Consider the following 20,912-nt stretch of genomic DNA (forward strand, 5'->3'; position numbering starts at 1 on the left):
TGTTTGCTGGTCAAAAAGTCTTTATTATTAAGCCCAAAAGTCTCCCCATTTTCTCATCCCATCTCCCTCTAGATGGAGGAGGTTCAGGCTCTCATTGCGGGTTCTTAAATTAAGAATGAATTACTATGCAAGAAATGTCTCATCACCTTGGCTTCTGAGAGGTGTTCTCTGTGCTGCCTTTTACAATTACTTGTCACGGGGAAAGCTGGCACTCGGGCCCCTACAAGCCTTCGTTAGGTAACAAATTTTCAGTTTTTTACAATAGTCTGATGCCGTTCTCTTTAATTAGACTCAGTGCAGAAAGATTCCAAGATAATGACTGTGCCAGTCGCTTTGTGGGAACATCATTATTTAAAGATGAAACACTGTCCATTACACTGTATTACTGTCAAGGGAGGAAGAATTTAAATGTTCACAATATTCATTTGTTCGTGTTGAGACCAAGCAGAAAAGCAATGGATTATAGAGTTCCCCAATATTCTTTGTTCGGTCTCAGACACCCTTGCTCTTCCATCAAATGAACGAGCAGCTTTCAAATACAAATGTAGGGAATGGATTATAGATCCTAGCAAAGCAATGGGAGCAGGAGCAAACCTGCTCCTACCAGAAAGAGTAGCTCAGAAAAGAAATTTCTATCCCAATTGTGAGATGTTTCCAAAACTGCATAGTAAAATGGGTCATTAACACATCATCTGTCACAGCAGCTGGGAATCTGATTTTGTGTGTGCACACCGTGCATCCTTACAGATCACTCTGACAACTTGGTGGGCACGTTGATGCCAGGTGATAGCCACAGTGCAGCAGGCCAGAAGTGCAAGCAATGTGCGTTTAGAGCTATTTCAAACTTCCTTGAGACTTTGCAGATGGAAATCAGTATTTTCTAATGTTCTTATACTGTTTACATGTCCTAGCTTTCCAGAGAACTATGTTAGGCAAGCCTCAGCAGAGCAGGAGCAAGGCTGCTTGCCTCTTGGGAGGTGCAGCATGCTTGAGCCTGGTGGCTTTGATAACTGAGCCTTATCTCTGGGCTGCTTGGTGCCATCACCACCGAGTGGGCTGGGAAGCTCTGAAGCCTGCAGTATTTTGGCCTTAAATGACTTAAACTGCATGGTACCATATAATATACTGCAGTATTATACAGTAGAGTATTTTTAATGGGATTTTTCTCAGTTATCTCTTCAATGGCTTAAAAATGGGGCCTACAGCAGCTGTCTTTTGAGGCTACCCCACATTTTAAGGATGTAATTAGTTCAAAATGCCTTCAGTTGGGCCTTTTGGGGGCCCAAACATCAACATATCAAAATATCACATAGATGTGATATATTTTTGCCTTTTGGGGGCCCAAACATCAACATATCAAAATATCACATAGATGGGATATATTTTTGCACGTAACTATCTGTATCCTCATAGAGGGTTTTACCAGAAGAAAAATGTCTTTGCTATTTGACTGTATTTGATCAACTAGTGGCAGTATGATGCTTCAACAAGTAGCCCATTTTGCATGTCTCCGATCTAGAGGAAACAACCAGTTTATCAGTCCCGGGGCAGCAGGCAAGAAACACACAGGCAGCTTTTGCCAGTCCTTTCCTCCAAAGCCTGTGAGACGGCGGGATCGTCAGCTGGTGCGGAGGCTCTCTGAGCTCAGCGTCAGTGCTCCACCGGAGTGACTGATGGCGAGATCACAGCACCCAGAGAAGGTCGCTTCTGAGGAAACCCAAGTGCTTGGATGAGAGTTAATGCGTCATTTGAAAGGCAAATGAGTGGAAGTATTGTGTGCAGGGGAGGGCAGATTCCCTTATAATCAGCAATTATTAGCATCAGGATGATCTGCTTACCACACTTTCACTAAACTTCCTTTTAAAAGCATTAAAGATCTCAGATAAACATCGGTATGAATAGACTCATCATGTCCCTGTCATCTAATTAAAGAAGAAAAAAATACAATATCCCTTCTTCAAAGAACTTAAATTTTGTGTAACGAAACTTCAGCTTTAAAATGAAGCTTTGGGCCTGAAATAAGGAAAAAATTATTGGCAAGAACTCCATTTGTTCAAAATGTTGATATGAGGTGGTGCAAGCATTGGAGATGCTCCCTGATGTTACAGGCTGCAGTTACCTTGTTTTTCAGCTGGGGCTAAATGTCGCTTTTCTCTCTGCTCTCTTCGGGTGTGACGATTCCTTGATTGTAGGAAGAAAAAATTAATGATAACTTTCTAAATGTCACCTGCTCACAGGAACAAAATGAAATGGTACTTGAAGTGGATTGTGGAGACTCTCATTAAACTCTTCTTCCTGGATTAGTTAAAAATCACTAGCAGAAATTTTTACCTTCTGTTGTAGAAAGGGTGATGTGAGGGACAAGTGGGATTTAAGAAAAGCATTGGAGGAGAAGGAAAGTTTGCTTGTATGAGCTGAGAAGCTGCTGCAAGTGTTTGCACGGCATGAGGGAAGCAAAATGGAATGGGAGCCTAAGCTGAAGGGAGCAGTTAGAAGAGAAGAAACTTGGAGATCCTAAATGATAGCCTGAATCCTTCACACACAAAAAGGAAGAGACAGTCTTCAAGTTAGGGTAAGAATATTGTCTCAGGAGAGTTTAACACACTTTTTTTTTTTTTTTTTTCCACTTGAGCTTGGATGAGTTATATTTGTGAGTATGAAAACCTGCACTTAACTCTTAATTTAGAGAAGGCTTTGCTGGTGTGGCACCTTGTGTATGCTTTCTCCCTCATGTACTTAAAAGTAATGTTATAATATTTTGGCTCATAGTATTTTGGGGAGGAAGGGGAGAGGTACAGCCACGGAGCTCTTTTTTTATTTCCTTGTATATGACAGACTTGGGCTTGGGGTGGGAGCAGGAATTGAAGTGTGCCAGAGGATAATAGAAATGCTGGGGCTTATTTTTCTCTGAAAATCATCACTTCAGTTTTGATAAATGACTTCTAAATGGTGTACATGAAGCAAAGCTGTTACCAAAGGGATGGCGTGGCTGTCAAAGGGAGATTGCAGGAGATGCTGAGTTTCTGGATCAGATGGGGAACCCATAGCTGCCCCATCCCACCGCAGGGATGCTCCCTGCCCACAGGTTTGGAGATAACAGCATTTACAAAGATGTGAGCCCCAGCACACTCTGTCCTCTCCTCTCACCACCCAAGGGAGGGGGATGGTCATAGCACGGCCTCTGGCTCTTCCATTTAGATTTGCCAGTTTTGAATACAACTGCCCTATTTTTCTCATGCATGCTGATCACTGAGAGAAGAATAGGACTGATTTTATGGAATTTAAGAAAGCATTACAGAAATTCTCTTCTCTCTATTTTTCAGTTTAAAGCTCATGAAAACAGACGAGTGCATCGCTTTTGAGATAACGTTTGAAGAACTGTCTGCCTCCTTGGAGCTGAATAGAGGGCTAGTGGGAAGATTAAAACAATAAGCTTATTATATTATTAGTAGTGGGAGAATTCTAAACCCCATTTGTTCAATTATGGTCCCTTCAATATGCTTATTTAGGTTCTTGTAAATTGTAATCAGTAAATTAGACGTGCTACCCTCACAGCTCTAGGGTTAGCTTTCAAGGGACTTCCTAGGTGGTTTTTTTTTTTTATGTTTATAGTGAAATCAAGAAGGGAATTAGTTGTTTGATATGCAAGGTTGGCTCTGTGTAGTGGATGCTGGCTGCATTCTGATATCTGGCATTACTAAATGAGAACCAGTGGTTGTGATGCTGCAGTACTGCTGTCTGAGCTGAGTAATCTCAGAAAAGGCTAAGACTGTAACCACGTTATGTGCTATGTGATAAAAATGGTAGCTAAAACCATTAAAATGAACACAGGCTGATAAATGAGACCATTGTAAAGTCTCCAAAAGCCAGCATATGTTGCTAATAGTTATCTGAGGTAACATAAGAGGGATTCAAAATCCTCAGTATCACCTTCTATATACAAATATCATCTGTCATCTCTTTTTGTGGTGTTTTTCCCCCTTTCTTTTCTCTGTATTTTGCCTTGACAGTTTTATATTGAGCATTTGGTACTAAACCCAATCACCTAGCTGAGTCATCCAGAGCTTTTTCTTTCTTCTTTTTACCTTTCTGGATGGACTCTAATTTGCATTACGCAGAGACACCATTGTCAAAAGAAAAACCTCTTCCCTTTCAGCTCATTTAACTGGAGATTTCAGCAGGTTTGGGAAACAGGCTCCTCAGCCCTTTGCAAGTGCTTTATATATCTTTGTAATTTAAAGAGCCTTTTGCCTTCCTGAGAAGTGGTGTCTGTTTTTGCCGTGCAGATAAATTGTGTATTTGTTGCAACACTAGATCATGCAAACTCCAATATCCTGACCATATTGTCCCCATTTATTTCTTTTATCTCTCTGTTTAATATAATAGGAATAGCGGCTGAAGCAGGGAAACATATGCAGCAGCATAATAGTACATTGTTTGAAAGCAGTTGTCTTCCATTTCCAGGGTTTCTCTTTGAAATGTAATTGTCTGCTAATATAACTGGGAAATATTATTGCAGGAGGGATCACTAAAGCGTATACTTGTGCTTTTAGTTCACGTTACATCTGTATAGTATTTTTAAAAGAAACTGGATGCAACCTTAGCTAGTTAAATATCGTTGGTGAGATATGTTTGCAGAAGTTGTGATAGGCATATTGCCACCGAATGTGGAAACAACTCCATGTAGTGCCAAAACAAGAAACGCCGTGTCCCATGTGTAATGCAGCAACAACAGAATTACAATTGCCTTGTGTAAAGTATCTGGTAATGAAGGCAGATAATGGAATTCTTTGCAAAAGCAGATGCTAACTGGCTCCCCAATGCTAGGCAGAGAACTGAAAAGTGATACCAGCTGGAGGGGAGAAAAAAACAGCTGAAAAAGGCATTAAAAAGAAGATGCCTTAGATGCACGTTTGTTTAAGCAGTAAATACTTGTTTAAAATAATCTTACGAGATTCTTATTAAGAGGCAAACTGAGAATACGATTGCAATGTTATAGGAAGTCAGCTGGATGCCCAAAGGATATTTGTATGCAGATTGGATGAGTAACACAACGACACCGCTGGGAATAGCGCGTTCTCATTTACGCGGCAAGGCTGGCTGGTGAGGACAGCCCTTGGAAGTGTTTAATTGCAGGAGGTGGGGCCTGCGAGAGCCAGAACCTTCTGTCGTGCAGGGAGGAGACAGCATGCCCTGCTAAGGGAGGCTTGCTTTTAAAAGCAGAGGTCTCTCTGCTTGTCCCTACGTGCATGAACATGTACACACAGGATTGCGTCTTCTCCGGCAGGACTCGGTACCGGTGCCCTGCTGCCGGGCTGGAAGCGGCGCTTGGCACGTAGCATCTTCGTTGTTTCCTCCGTAGTCTCCCACTATTTTACCACTCCAGTCACCTCAGGCATTTCAAATAGTTGTTTTGTAAATGAATGTGATAATTTAATGAAGGGCTTAATCCACACAGAGGTTTCCTTCTGTTGTAAGTATGGATTTTTTCAAACAAAAACACGCAGCAGGGAAAAGCCTTTAAAAAAAAAAATACTCCTAACAAATAAAGCAATTTGATGACCCCTGGAGCTGATCTCTGGTTTTTGCCCAGATCCATTTTTCTTTACCCAAAGAATTGTTCTCGCAGTGGGGGATTACTGGCTCAGCTGGAGTGCTGAGCTGGGCATTGGCTCACCAGGTTTCCAGTCCTGGCCCAGTGCAGGCAGACCAGAAACTTTAGTGGGGCTCTGTCTCATCCCAGGCAATTGCCCTAACTACTAATTTTTGGAGGACTAAAACTTACTTTTAGTTTCAGCCCAGCATGGAACAGGAATATACACGTACTTCTGAACAGCTAACATTTTTGCCATGTGAGAAAACATATTTTGTGCTGCTGCAGCAGGAGGAAACACTGCAACATTTACAGACTTGCTGACACTGGCGGTCTCTGAAGGCTCTTGTCTGCAGATAGAGGCTGGAGCGGTGTGTCCATGTGCAGTGTCACAGAGCTGCTCCTGCATCAGACTCTAGGGAATTTCAAGGAGTTTTACTGGCGAGCAAGAAATGAGTTTTGAAGCAGTCTCTGGAGATGTGCAGCTTCATCTGTACGGCATTTAAGCGTGTGTGTTCTCCTTGCTTCTTCACCTCTTTTTTGTGTGTCCGACTATGAATTGCTAAAAACATGCTTTAGACATGTGCTTTGCTTCTAGCAAATCAGTGCAATGTGTTGTCCATGTAAAACAAGCAATGGAAGGAACTGTGGCAGAGCGATGATCAGTCAACAGCATCCCTCCAGAGCACTGATTCCTTGCTTTATCCACACAAGTGCAGTCACTAAGAAATCCCTTTTCTGCTGATGACCTGTTCTTAATATTCTTAGAGCTGGGATATGCTGCAGCTACTTGCTGTGCTCTAATGAGTTGTTTGGCTAATTGTGGTGGGCAGAAAATGTCTTAGTGCTTTTCAGGTCTGGACTTCGCTTAATGGGAAAAGAACGTTAAACCTCGGCGGTGTGAATAAAACATGTGTGGCTGCGTATGTGCTTGCATCTGCTCTACTTTCAGAAGCACTGTTTTCGAGACCTTTCCTTGCTTGTTTTTTTTTGGCAGGAGGTATCCTGCATACTAAGCAGAAAAAAAACCACTTTCCAAATTCAAGTAGCAAATCACACCTCTAATTACATTTTGACCCCATTAGTTAAGAAATATATTAAAGAACTGCACAGCTACGTGGATTACCATTTAATGCCGTTATGTGAATTTTTGGCATATAAATGATAGTAACAAGTGAGGTTTCTAATTTGTTATGATATTCTGATTTTGTGCAGGCCTCTGTAGGGCTTTACAGCTTTCCAGGGATAACATCTCACCCTTAACATACACCACCAGGATTTTAGGCTCGGGCTCCAGGCCACTGGGGATTTTGAGCACGGCAGGAGAATGTCAGCCTGTAAATACAGTGACGGGAGAGCTGGTTCTTGGCCGTGTTGCTCTGAGTGTAGGTAGTGCTCTTGGGTGCATTGGAGGTTGGAGATGGGAGACTGCTCCCCCTGTCCCACCGGTCTCTGCCGAAGCATGAGGGGCTGCTGCAGCTGGAACAGTTGCTCAGAAAGACCCTCGGAGAGGAGAGCCGCCGGGCTGGACCCAAGTTTGGCTAAACCACCCTGGCAGCCTGCACAGGGGCTGTGGAAGGAACACCTCTACTTCTTCATCTTTCTTCTCAGCAGTTTTGATTCACTTTTAGTTGCTTCCCTCTCACCTTCCCCAGCTCTCTCCCCTCTTCCTTGTTGTCATGGGAACATTCACTACAGTGCTTAAATCATACTATTAAAATACACTTCCCCGGTAGAATGGTAATAGCTAATATTGATCTAGCTACTGCTGCTGACTCAGGGATATGGTTGAACATATAATATCTCTTATTTCTCTTCTTAATGCATAATGCAGCAGTTTTTTTCACCTTGGGCCCTGTACTAAAGGTGACATCCAGCCACAGCAAAATACTTTTATTTGCTTTTTTAAATGTGTGGCCCAGTTGAAGCGTTGGATGCAGGTGGCATTATGAAGCTGGCTTTAAAATCTGCAAAGGACAATCAGACAGAAAAAAAAATTACCCTTGCTGTGACTGACCCTCACAAGCAGTAGTTATAGATGTTTCTATGCCAGTGGTGAAAAGACATTCAGATTAAACTGTCAGCATCCACAGACATACAATGTGCTCCAAATAACTTTGTAAGTATATTGCGCTCTGTCACAGAAATGGTTGAAATGTAGATGAAAGGCAAATGACTACCTTGATATCAAGTGAGGCTGCATTTAAAAATGTAATCAATCATATACATTGTCATTGACATCTGCTTTGAGTAGTCATCCACACAGTAGCACATAATGTTAAGCAGAGCAGGGTAAGTATATTCCTGAGTCACCAGAAAGAAGCAAAAGTAAAAGATTCTACCTTGAGATGTGAGTTTGCGGTATGTTTGCAACGTAAGCGTTTCAGTTTCCCACAGTGGTTAATTAACCAACTCTAATTTTATGAGAGTTTCCCGAAATTGAGAGTTTTTGTAAGATTGAGGTGCCTCTGGAATTCCCTCGTTTACCCTCCTTTCAAAAAATTTTTGGTTTAGAACCAGCCTGTTGTACAAATAATTAAAATAGTGCAGTTTTAATGTGAATAGTGTTTGCAGCTGATGCTACATTTTGCTGTGTGAGTGATACAGGCACAGCAAATGGTATTTTAGAGTCTGTGCTGGAAAGAACTCTGTTACCAAAGAGTAAATGTTGAGAAGCCATCAATTTCTATCTGATTTGTATGTGTTCTTGAGCATCTGCATGTAAGTTATTTTATGTTATAGCTCATTTTATGTTTCATCTTTCTAGAAAAAATCAGGCAAAGATATGCAGATCTACCAGGAGAGCTGCACATTATTGAGCTTGAGAAAGACAAAAATGGGCTCGGACTGAGTCTTGCTGGCAACAAGGACCGCTCTCGTATGAGCATCTTTGTAGTTGGTATCAACCCAGATGGACCTGCAGGACGAGATGGAAGGATGCATATTGGCGATGAACTGCTAGAGGTAAGCGTTTCCTTTAACTACTAAGCAGGGTTCATATGGAGGGAGGGAGAGGCATATGTGAAGCTATCATTTGAACCTTAAATAAAGCCTGCAAATGGAATTAGGTGGCTGAGGCAAGGAGCTGCACTGATTTATGCCAACTGAGAACTTGGCCTTTGGCAGGTAAATGTGTTTTCGGTGAAACAAAAATCATTGGCCTGTGAAAACTAATGTCTTGTCCGCGAAGTCTGTGCTCTCAGCATGTTCACAAGCTATGCTTAGGGAGGGACTGTTGAAAGGCAGGAAGGGGATAGTAAATCTATCCTTGTAGTGCATATGTGGTTTCACAGGGAAATTCACACCTTACATTTAAAAAAAAAACCAAAACCCCCTCAAAGTTACCATATGTGTTTTTACAGATGACAGGGATATCCCCCATCCTGAAAATAAAATTTCATGCTGTAATCTGTTTTGATCTGTTGTAACGTAAAATACTTATTTTCTTTAGTCATGTCTGGCACAAGTTCACCCACAAGGCAAAAGAGCTCGTTAGCAAGTAGAGTATTTTGTCTTCACTTTTCCTCCTGTCTTCTTGCTTCACCTTCAGATTGAAAACACAGATTTCCTACACTTCATCTGATTTTTGGCTGTTGCAAAATGACACTTTGCTGCGGTACCTGCAGTGGTTCCCATGTCATGATTGCTACAGTGGTTTAAAAAAATCAGCCATCCCTGGGGATCCTTCCTTTAGAGAGAAGCTTTCACTGAAGAGCAGGTATATGCTGACCTACTGCTCTCCATGGGTGGTGATTTTTTGATCTTTCAGAAACTCTCTGTGCCATCAGAGAACCACCTATTTTCTCACGCTTCTTGACTTGAGAAAGAGCAATTTGACTGCCTGGGGATACCTTGGGAGTACTCAGAATTGTCTAAGCATTTGTCATTGTCTAACAGTTCTGTAATTATGGGTTTTCAATACACATAGTACAAGAAAGACTTGTTTTGCTATAATAATACCACCATCTGAAGTTTATTATTTTCTTTTTAAGTGTAATAAATAGTGTGAAGGTCTATACCATACTGGAGCAGGGTAGGAAAATGACTTTCTCCTTCAAAATTATATTCTTTCTATTCCTGGCACCAAATTCTAATGGTAAAAAAAATTAAAATTGTCAAATTTTGGGTGTATACCAGTTGAAAGCACTCATAGTACTGTTTTTCTCTGTCCATATAGACCAGGTAGTTTGTGGTAGAGGGAAGGTAGAGCCTTTTGTATCGATAGTTTTCCACAAAGAAGGATCCACTGAAGTTTTCTTATATCTCACAAGTTATTCCTTGCAATGTTTGTTTGATCTAATGTTAAGTATTGCTAGCAGTACTTGAAGGATGCACCATTTGTGACTAATCACATATATCTCAAGGCTTAGGACTTACATACATGAGCCATGTTCTAAGTAGCATTTTCCAAAGTGGTGGCGTTGGCCTAATTCCTCTCCCTGTCAAGTTGGAGGTAAAATTTTTTTTTCCTTCAGTTGAAGGAAAGTGATGTTCACCATCTCAAAAGTGCCATACTTCAAATAAACTGAAGTTCAGAGACTTTAGTAACTGCCTCTCTTGTTTACCTTTGCAGTTAAATTAAAGGTGTGTCACTAGTGGGCAGAAGTGTGATTACTTATGTGAAAGGATGTGGTGATCTCATTCTGGTCCCCAGTGAGTATGTATCCAGTGTCAAAACATCCTGTATTACAAAGGAATGGGTTGTGCATTAGTCATGTACAGACGTCTCATGTTCGCACCAGTGGTCAATTATTCGCAGCTCTGGTTTTTTGCCTTTTAAAAGCATTTCAGTGTTATGTGAATAGCATTGAAATGGAACTAATAGGCATTTACACTGGCAGGTTTTTTTTTTTCAATAACCATTAGGTTCAATAACTAGGTTAGTTCAGTAACCATTAGGAATCCTCATACCCAACAAGTATACAGGTCACCGAGGCAGGAATATCACAGAATGGTTGGGCCTGGAAGGGACCTCTGGAGGTCATCTGGTCCAACCCCCTTGTTCAAACAGGGCCACCTCAAGCCAGCTGCCCAGAACTGTGTCCATACGGCTTTTGAAGATCTCCAGTGTGATTTCATGCGACCTCCATGCCAGTGATGCAGAGGTCAAGGTGGTCAACTGGCTTTACTTGCAGTGTCTTTTACAACAAAATATGTTAAAAGAGCACTAACAGCAAACTCAAGCATTCAGAAGTTAGGAAAAGCCAGAATCTAGGTTGTTGGTTTTCTTCCAGTTAAAGACATAAAATTAAAGACTGTGAGTATGGTCGTCGGTCTCAGAAGTGTTTGTCTCTCCCATGGTTTCCTTGCCTCGTTCAGAGACCTGGATGGACAATCTTTACTGATGAAGCAACTTAACTTCTCTTCCTTTGGGTAGTGTTTCACTGTGTCTAGGTATTGAATTGCTCTGCCTGCAGACTGAGCTGCTGGCCATTGCCCACTGCTCAAATATTTAGTTGTTCCATAGAAAAAAAGCTATTCGACTTTGCAACCACTTCATTCATAAGCGTTTGCGGCCATTTTCCCCACTATTCTCATCTGTTCACCAGCAAATAGACATACCACCCTCAACCCTCATCTAACTGCATGTTTTAAGTATATTTGCATCTGCATCTTTTATTACACATCAGGTTTGAATACTAGAGTGTATCAGCAAGAGGAGGGATTCACATCTTAGGAAGCCTCTAGCATTTCTGCACTGTCCCGGGGTGCCCCAGTGAGTCCTGTTGCTCCGTTAAAACAGTGGAAGCTACTTCAGTGTGTGCAGATGATTCCCCATGGCTGTTGATGGGGGTACGGTTAATGGGATGGAGATATATATATATATACAGATACAGATAGATAGTTATTACCTCTTCATTTTTCTTTTGAACTGGAGTTTGATTGGATTCAACTGAAGGATGTGGGATGCTGCCAGACTGCCTCAGCTCCTTATTCATAAAGTCTTTTGTCACTGAATTAATGAAATATCGTTTCACTTTTAGCTTCTGCAAACAACAGTAGTCTTTTGGGGGCATGATCCTGGCTCATTTTCAAGTCCATCCAGCCTATACATTGAGTGAAATGCAGGTCACATTAAAAAATTGTATGTAATCATTATTTTTTAATACATCTTCTGTGATGTATTTTGGATGGGTATGTTGCTGGAGAAAACAGCTTTTTGAGGGAGAAGGTCGTTTCATCCTACTTTCATACATGGAGGAAAATTGCTTGGGTCAGAGTTTGGTCCCTGTGCAAAAGAATGTATTTTTAACGTGACACAAGTTCTGCTTTTCTGTTCTTATTCCAAGCACAGAAACCATCTGGGGTGCTCCTGCCTTGCAGTCTTGCTGTTTTAGTGCAGGTGTCTGCACTGCTTCGTATCTTATTAGTTTGGGCTTAGTCCTGTGGCTGATTGTGCCCAGCATGGCCCGCAGCGTGTTCACGTAGTGCTGTACCTGTGCTGTTAAGCCCTGCTGCTCATGAACTCTGCATGGGTCTGTCCTGTCGGCAGGTTTTATTCACACTGAATAATCCACCCTGTTATTATTATTATTATCATCTCTCCGTAAGAGAGTCAACTGTGTTCTATTAATAAACCAAGCTGTTCACAGCCCTGTTATGCTAAATTACTGATGTTGGGATTTTCTGCCATCTTCCCGTCCCTGCTTATCTTGCTGAAAATGGGGCAGGAGGTGGAAGGAGACTGCTTGTTTAGATGTTTTGCTCTAGGAGGCCACAGCACTTCTTGAAAGAATGAAAGCTAGTCTTCATAGTCAAGAACCACTGTACAAGTTTGCCTGTTGTCCATTCTGGACTGCATGAGAGGCAATTTTTTTTTCTCTTTTTATGCCATTTTTGTCATAGCTGAAAGCCAGAGGGCTTTTGTGCTAAATGTATTTTTATTGCTATTTTATTTTACAATTCTTAGATAAATATAAGTTATGCTGTAATAATATAATAGATACATCAGTAGTTTGCCCAAGTAAATGAACTACCCAGCCAAATTCACAATGACACTTCTGTTTAATAATGTGGGGGATTGGTGTTTTATTCTCAGTTTATTTGTTGTGGGATTCTTATGTTTTTCCTGTGTCAAGACAGTTACTTTGGATTAGGCAAGTGGCACTATCCCTTAAGAGGGACAGTAACTTGAATGTAGAAAGACAATGAGGTTTTCACATAAGAAGAGTCATCTTGAATGATTAACTCTAGTGGTGATTTTTTTTTTCATTTCTATTTAAACACAATAGTCATAGCTTCTGATCTTCTTCTCAGATTCATTTACTGAAGGTAACGTTGAGGGATAGCATCTTTTTGGTCTTTTCATAGGAGGATACAAATACTTTTTTCATGGACTTCGTATACAGCTTACCAATTAAGGTTAGTGTCGGGGGGTGATTTTTAAAGCTGCAAATAAGGTAAAGCTGTAATCGGAAAGCTGGTTGTGCACGAGGGCACAGGCAATCTGCAGTTTTCTGTGGTCCTGTCTCTTTCCGCACTCTCTAGGTGGAAAACCGCAGGGGTCAGCTGCCCGCCGAGCCAACGGCAAAGCTGAACTGCAACGCAGGGCAGGAGATTTTCTGTCTTTATGGAGTTTATGGTCTGTTGATCACTTTAGATGATGCACATGTTTGAACATGTGCTGGGCAAGAAATTTGGTGAGGAAAGAATTCACACTCTAATTAATTATTTTTTCTTTCCAGTGTTTTCCTCATGCTTTATTATTTGGGGGTTTGGTGTATTTTAAGGGGTTTCAGTCTATAGAATTTGACTGATCAAAAAGGTTTTGAAACTTTTCCAATTGTTCAGAGAGTCTGGTTGTATCTTGAAATGCTACAATTCCTGTGGTTAGAAGGAACCTAATGCATTGGTACAAAGAAATAATTATTATAGAAAGCTATGCCAGTTCTTTTACTAGCTTTGAGGTATCATTTAACTTGATTTTCATAAAAATCAGATGATACTAATTTTATGGATTTCCATTACTGCCACATAGTAAAAACAGTGCTCTTTTTAAAAAAATATCCATATCTAATGTTTCTCTTCTGCAAATTAAAGTTTGAGAAGCAAACAATCCTTTACATTTTTTTCCTCTTAGTTTAAGAGCTCAGATTTCAGTGAGTTTGTACTTTCTGCTACTTTAGTGTATGAAACTGTAAACCAAAACTTTTGTAGGTGAAGGCAACAGTACATTTGGGATATGTGATAAAATCTGCCATAAAGCAGTGCGGGGTTATATTAAAGATTGAACTTAAGTGTGCTGACCTGACCTCATACCTGTAGCATGTTATTATCTTTCTCTGGTCTCTGCTGTCTTTCCAAGAAGTTATGTAAAGAGACATTTAAAGAAGAATTGAAGTTGATTTAGATCAGTTTATTTCTTTTGCTTAGTCAAAGCTTTGTTTTTCTTTTCCAACCGCTAATGAAAAAAATAAAGCACAGATTTATAGGTTTTGACTCCCAGAGTACTATTTGGTTAATCTGACGTGTTACTTTACTTAATTTGAAAGATTTGAAATGGTGTTGCTTATGAAATCCTAGATGTTCTCTCTTTTGTTTTATTTTAAGTAGGCTTTTGTGCTTTGCTCATCACTGTAGTATATGAAGCTGATGGAACATCAATTTACTTTGCAAAAGAAAGTGACCTTTTCTTTTTTTTTTTTTAAAGAAAAAAATAATACTGGCTGTAATAACTATGTGGGACAGTCCAAAACCTTGTGGAGATATATTACTTTGATTATCCTTTCATTTTGGTGTAATTAAATAATTATAACTTACAGACCCAGCTCACAGCTAATTAAATTTTGGACTATTTGATACATCTAGTGAATAGGATTAATTTAGCCAGAGTAAAGACTATAAATTTTAATCTAAGTAGTCTGCTGTTTAGAAAAATTGATGGTGATTTAACTAAATCCAAACAATTTGTAAAGCATACAGTGTTCCCAGTGAATAATTTATTTTTGAACTTAGAGAAATTAAGTCAACAAACTTGCTGAAAGTTTCAAGTCCAGCTTGAAGCCAGAATGCAACTGAGCATTCATTTCTGCCAGTGGATTTTTAAATTTATCTTTCATGAACAACATGTGGCCTAGGATGTTGCTTCTCACCCTATATTGGCAACCATGGCAGTTGCAGACAGCACCATATTAAACTCTTGCCAATGTTGGTGTGATGCTATTTCCTCAGCGCTGATTGTTTCATGCCAGCTCAGACCCTCGTAGACCTTTCTTGGTTCTCTCTTTGTACAGTAAGCAATTTGGTAGGTACATGGTTTGCACTTCAATCTTCATGAATAATCAAGCATTAGGGGTTTTATTCTTGTCCTTGCATTGTCCTTATTTAACTGATGAACTTGCATGTTGTTTTGACTCATTGAAAATAAGATGGGAATATTGTGAAGTTGCCAGTATGACCAAATGGGCTGTATGACACAAGGCTGTAAGACTTGGCCAGTTATTTCTTGTTTGAATCATACAATCAGAGGATTGTTTGGGTTGGAAGGGACCTTAAAGGTCATCTAGTTCAAACTCCCCTGCCATGAGGGACACCTTCCACTAGACCAGGTTGTTCAAAGCCCCATCCAACCTGGTCTTGAACACTTCCAGGGATGGGGCACCCACAACTTCTCTGGGCAACCTGTTCCAGTGCCTCACCACCCTCAGAGTGAGGAATTTCTTCCTTATATCTAATCTGAATCTACCCTCTTTCAGGGGTTTAAAGCCATTACCCCTTGTCCTATCACTACACGCTCTTGTAAAAAGTCCCTCTGCAGCTTTCTTGTAGGCCTCCTTGAGGTACTGGAAGGCTTCTATCAGGTCTCCCTGGAGCCTTCTCTTCTCCAGGCTGAACAATCCCAACTGTCTCAGCCTGTCTTCATAGGAGAGGTGCTCCAGCCCTCTGATCGTCTTCATGGCCCTCCTCTGGACTCACTCCAACAGGTCCATGTCCTTCTTATGTTGGGGGCCCCAGAGCTGAATGCAGTACTCCAGGTGGGCTCCTCATGAGAGCTGAGGGGGAGAATCACCTTCCTTGACCTGCTGGCCACACTTCTTTTGATACAGCAGAGGATATGGTTGGCTTTCTGGGCTGCAAACACACATTGTCGGGTCATGTTGAGCTTCTCATCAATCAACACCCCCAAGTCGTCCTCCTCAGGGCTGCTCTCAATCCATTCTCTGTCCAGCCTGTATTTGTGCTTGGCATTGCCCCAACCCATGTGTAGGACCTTGCACTTGGCCTTGTTGAACTTCAGGAGGTTTGCACAGGCTCACCTCTCAAGCCTGTCAAGGTCCTTCTGGATGGCATCCCTTCCCTCCAGTGTGTCAACCACACCACACAGCTTGGTGTCATCGGCAAACTTGCTGAGGGTGCACTCAATTCCACTGTCCATGTCGCAAATAAAGATGTTAAACAGTGCTGGTCCCAATACCGACCCCTGAGGAATGCCACTCCTCACTGGTCTCCACTTGGACATCGAGCCATTAACCACAACTCTTTCAGTGTGACAGTCTAGCCAATTCCTTATCCACCAAGTGGTCCATCCGTCAAATCCATGTCTCTCCAATTTAGACACAAGGATGTCGTGTGGGACACTGTTAAACGCTTTGCACAAGTCCAGGTAGATGACGCCAGTTGCTCTTCCCTTATTTACCAATGCTGTAACCCCATCGTAGAAGGCCACCAAATCTGTCAGGCACAATTTGCCCTTAGTGAAGCCATGTTGGCTGTCACCTTATTTTCCATGAGCAGGTTGGCTCCTTATTTTCCATGTGCCTTAGCATAGTTTCCAGGAGGATCTGCTCCATGATCTTGCCAGGCACAGAGGTGAGACTGACTGGCCTGTAGTTCCCCAGGTCTTCCTTTTTTCCCTTTTTAAAAATGGGGGTTATGTTTCCTTTTCCAGTCAGTGGGAACTTCACCGGACTGCCGCAGCTTCTCAAATGTGATGGATAGTGGCGTAGCAACTTTGTTCACCAGTTCACTCAGGACCCGCGGATGCCTCTCATCAGATCCCATGGACTTGTGCACCTTCAGGTTCCTTAGATGGTCTCGAACCTGATATTCCCCTACAGTGGGTGGTTCTTCATTCTCCCAGTCCCTTCGTTTGCCTTCTGCGACTTGGGTGGTGTGGCTTGAGCACTTGCCGGTGAAGACTGAGGCACAGAAGTCGTTGAACAAGTTGAATGAAAAAATCTTCTAAGAACACAAAACCAAAATCCAGTACAAACATTTTCAATAACCAAAAGTCTTTCTATAATGACTAGTGAATTGTTCCTGGGCTCCATTATCATTATTGTTTTAAACATCATTGGTATATCAAATGTGAATGTAAATATTATGTTGTAAATGAAGAGTGGAAGGAAAAAATTGCAGTATTGAAATGCAGCTGGCTGCTCACTTTGGAAGGATGTATGAACTCTCCAGCACCAGAGAGGTGCATTAATCTAATCAAGATGCTTGGAGTGAGAATTTTGATGGGGTTAAATAGCAGATTATTCTGCACGCTTGGAAGCCTCTGGTGCTTGCTTAGATGGCAAGACATGGGATGAGCTGAACCGTGAACCTGAACTAACATCATGACTTCAAATGCTATTCATTTCAATTTCTTTTTCTTCATCTTTAAAGTTTTACCTTCTTTTTTGGACAAAATAAAATATGTTAAATGTAGCTTTTGAATGTTCCACGTTCACAGGTATTCAGGTATCGGTAAATAAGTGTTCTTCCACAGAACGTTATCATCTTGATGCTTATTCCAGTCTGAATTTTTGTTGAAGTTGAAGGAAGACAGCTCTGGTAGTCCTGCTCCCTGCTGTCAGGGAGGATGCTTTCCTTCACCACCTTGCTGAGTGTTTGCTTCAGCTTAGTTTTAAATCTGAAAATCATCAGGGTACAACTAAGAGACTGCTCAAGGGTTTTGTTATCTCCTTGACATAGTCTTTTTCTTCTCATCATACTCAGCTCAGCTTTTACTTTCTTTTAATTTATTGTGGTATTCATATCTGCCTTATGTTCTGCATGTGATCTTCATGATTGTAGTTTGTGCAGTGCCTGAGCTGAAAGGCGAGCATCCTCTTAGGATACCTCTGAGGTGGGAGGCATTAACGAAGGGGAGCTGAAGCCCAAGAAACTCAGGGCATTGCGGGTAGGCTGAGGTGGAGCAAGGTGTTAAACACAAGCCCTACCTGTGAAATGAATGAAATGCTTTAAATATTCCATTTTTACACTGCAGGTTATTTTTGTGGTATGATACCGAGTATGCTTTTGGTTGGCTTGGAAGTAACTACTGTATTCATTTCAGAGATGCTGTTGTCCTTGTTGAAGTCCCAATCGCTGAGCATGGCACTGGGAGACAGTGAGCATCTTATTTTCCTCAAACTGGGAAAAGACTCTAGTTCCTACAGAAGGAAATGTCCTGAAGCACACACTGTATTAAAGCCAAGCTATTTCCCTCTGAAAACTGCAGCATTTGCTTGCACACAGCAAAAGTGTCCAAAGTAGTACTTGGTGTCTGTTGCTGTGCCTAGGTGTTTGATCCATCACAGCAAAAGTGATGCGGCGTGTCCTTAAATTGTCCTTTGTCTCCATGGCTATTAGTTCTGTTTCCTTGGCGGAATTAAGGAGTCAGCACGATCTTAACAGCAAGTTTTCCTAACCTGCCAGTTGCCTGTAGGTAAGGTGTAGGAGTGTCTGTCTCAAGATCTGTGCTGTTGTCATATCTATATGATTCTTCTCAGATCAAGTTGTTTTAAAAAAAAATCTGGAAACAGTACTTAAAATCTATTCTATGGATCTATAAGAAAAGAGTATAAGATTTTCTCTCATTTGTGGCTTACTAATAAGTCTAAATTAGCTCTGCATTGGTTCCTGTTTTATATTGGTCTAGAGTAAAACTTGGAATGTTTTGCTATTAATACAGTATTTTTTCTTTGATAAATTGGAGTCTAAAATGTTGAAAAAGTAATATTTTAAAATCTGTTTTAAGGCTGCAATTCTGTGGTCCATTACGGAATCAGTATGAGGAAGAGGATGTTCTTAAAATCAAATTAGGGTTTATCCTTTCAAAAGGAATTATAAGAAAGCTGATGAGAAATGGTTAATGTGTTGCTGCTGAGTTGCAGACTACCCTCCATCCTCCTCCAGTAGCTGGCCAAGGGAAGGGCCAACAGCCTTGGGCAGTCCAAGGCCAAGCTGAGGAGTGCCCGTCTCCTATGTGCTTATCGTATGATGTCTTTCTGCAGCACAGCTGTGCCTGAAAGAGGCTCTCAGTGCCTCAGCTCTGGTATTTCTGTCTCTACAACACTGTGCAGACAGGTATATCTGCCAGTGCAACATTGGTAATCCTGTCTGTAAGAACCTCAAAAGTTATGCGATTTATATTTTGTGGACCGCATTTTCTTTGAGTCTTATCTCTTTATCCCACAGTGAATTTGGAAGTCTTGGTGGTATAAATTAAAACAATGCATACTTCTCCATTTACATGAAACTCTTCATTTTCTTTTAACAGATAAACAACCAGATATTGTATGGAAGAAGTCATCAGAATGCTTCTGCAATCATTAAGACTGCCCCATCAAAGGTCAAGCTAGTTTTCATTCGGTAAGAACAGTTCTCATCAAAACATTTGTTTGTGCTTTAGCCTATTACATTACATATTTACATATATTTAGCCTGTTTTGAAAATGCTGAACTCTCTCAGTTCTCTTTGAAGTGAAATAAACCTCTTTCTTGACTATTTATCTCAGGACTGTTGAAGAGTTCTCCTTAATAATGTAAAAAAAAATAAGCTCTAATGTAATTGAATGCCTGTTTTAGGGGTGTCTGCTGAAGACTTGTCCCTCTTGGGTTTGAGAGCACCCTGATAAGAGCTTCTTCCTCTAGAACTTACTGAAGTGCTTTAGGTTGGTTCTGCCAGCACAGAGATGGGGCGGGCAGCTTGCTTCACCCGGACTGCCAGAAGGGAGTGAAAATGGTGCAGAGGCTTGGAGCTGGAGAGGGAGCTGCTGTGAGGGGAGCAAGCAAGCGTGGATGGAGTACGTGGAGCATGGGCTGGGTGGGTGTGTGAAGGATAGCTTTGTATGGGCATCAAAAGAGGATTTAAAAGGTGAGCTAGGGCTTATTTGTACAGACGGGGAACCTGACTTTGCCAAGGAGCACTGGGGTGGCTTCTGTAGTAGGGAATATGCTAAAACAACCTTTCACCTGCATAAGAATTACATGTGGGCATCTTTTCTTTTACTCCAAGCATGAAAATTTTTCCTCTTTGTATTATGTGAATTAAGGACACCTCCATGCATTCACTCTGTACTTCAGGAAGTGTTACTCTCATGACCCTGGGCAGGAGGTCTGGGAAGAAGCTGCCTCTTTCCCAGAACTCATATACGCTTTAATGTATTGGAATTTCATAAATGCATTTATTCCAGGTGTGACTTTTGCTGGGCGCTTTATCCCCATGCCATTTTATAATGTGGTCTTCCCACCAACATGTACATCATACTTGATGATACTGTTTTATATTCTTCGCTCACACACAGCTTACCTGTGAACAATGTAATAATCTGTGGGTGAATGCATATAAATGTGTACATTTACTCGCATGGCTCTGTCTGGTACAGCATACACAGAAATGATGGAAGAGCAGCATTAGTGCAGTGAAGAATGAGTTGCTATACTTGGCAGCACGGAGGATCTGGAGGAGATTAATGATCTTGCCTGCAGCTCCCGTGTTACTTTCTCCAGCCTTGAAAATTGAACGTCATGTACAACAACTCACTGGAGCATGTGGAAAATGTGTCTGGTTGGAATCTCCAGAGGCAGAACCACAACCTATGAAACCAAAACCCAGGGCTGGGTTTAGTGCTGTTGGGCAGCATGGAGAGTGTAGGCTTCGTGCTGCCCAACCTGCCCTGCTGCGCCGAGCGCTGCGGATGGCTGCAGAGCACTTCGCTCCGCAGAGCTGCAACAAAGGGTGTGTGTTAGCTCGAGTCGCCCGTGGATTGGAAATCCTTGGTGTGTGTTTTGTATCATGTTTAAGACATAAAGGCCATGGAAGTTCTTAGCCATAATTCCCCTTTTTAGATTATCTCTGTAGAAGTGGATTTCAAGGCAAAAAGTTGTCTTAATGACCATAATTAGTAGATATTGGAAATACCATTGGATAAATCTTGTCTCCAGAGCTTTAAAAAAAAAAAAGTTTCCATTTTTAAGTGCTGCTGCTGAGGGTGGTAAACTTACGTCTTCACACTTCCCAAGAGCACACATCTTGTCACTGCTCTTGGCCTTGCATGAGAGTACGCTGACAACTGATGGGTCTGTTTGCTTGACCTGAGCAGCTGTT

At 41.4% G+C, this 20,912-nt stretch overlaps 1 protein-coding gene across 9 annotated transcripts in view; it reads left to right on the forward strand.

Annotated features, from left to right (window-relative positions):
- Nucleotides 1–20,912, forward strand: part of PATJ (PATJ crumbs cell polarity complex component) — a 166,614-nt gene that overhangs the window by 90,706 nt on the left and 54,996 nt on the right. For all 9 annotated transcript variants that reach the window (XR_012776642.1, XM_075508878.1, XM_075508879.1 and 6 more), the window contains 2 exons: nt 8,361–8,557; nt 19,083–19,174. Coding sequence is in view for 8 of the 9 variants with exons in the window: in XM_075508878.1 (XP_075364993.1) it covers nt 8,361–8,557; nt 19,083–19,174 (289 nt within the window). In the remaining variant the exon portion in view is untranslated. The remainder of the gene's footprint in view (nt 1–8,360; nt 8,558–19,082; nt 19,175–20,912) is intronic.

Source organism: Mycteria americana, chromosome 7, assembly GCF_035582795.1.
Source record: "Mycteria americana isolate JAX WOST 10 ecotype Jacksonville Zoo and Gardens chromosome 7, USCA_MyAme_1.0, whole genome shotgun sequence".
Lineage (NCBI taxonomy): Eukaryota > Metazoa > Chordata > Aves > Ciconiiformes > Ciconiidae > Mycteria > Mycteria americana.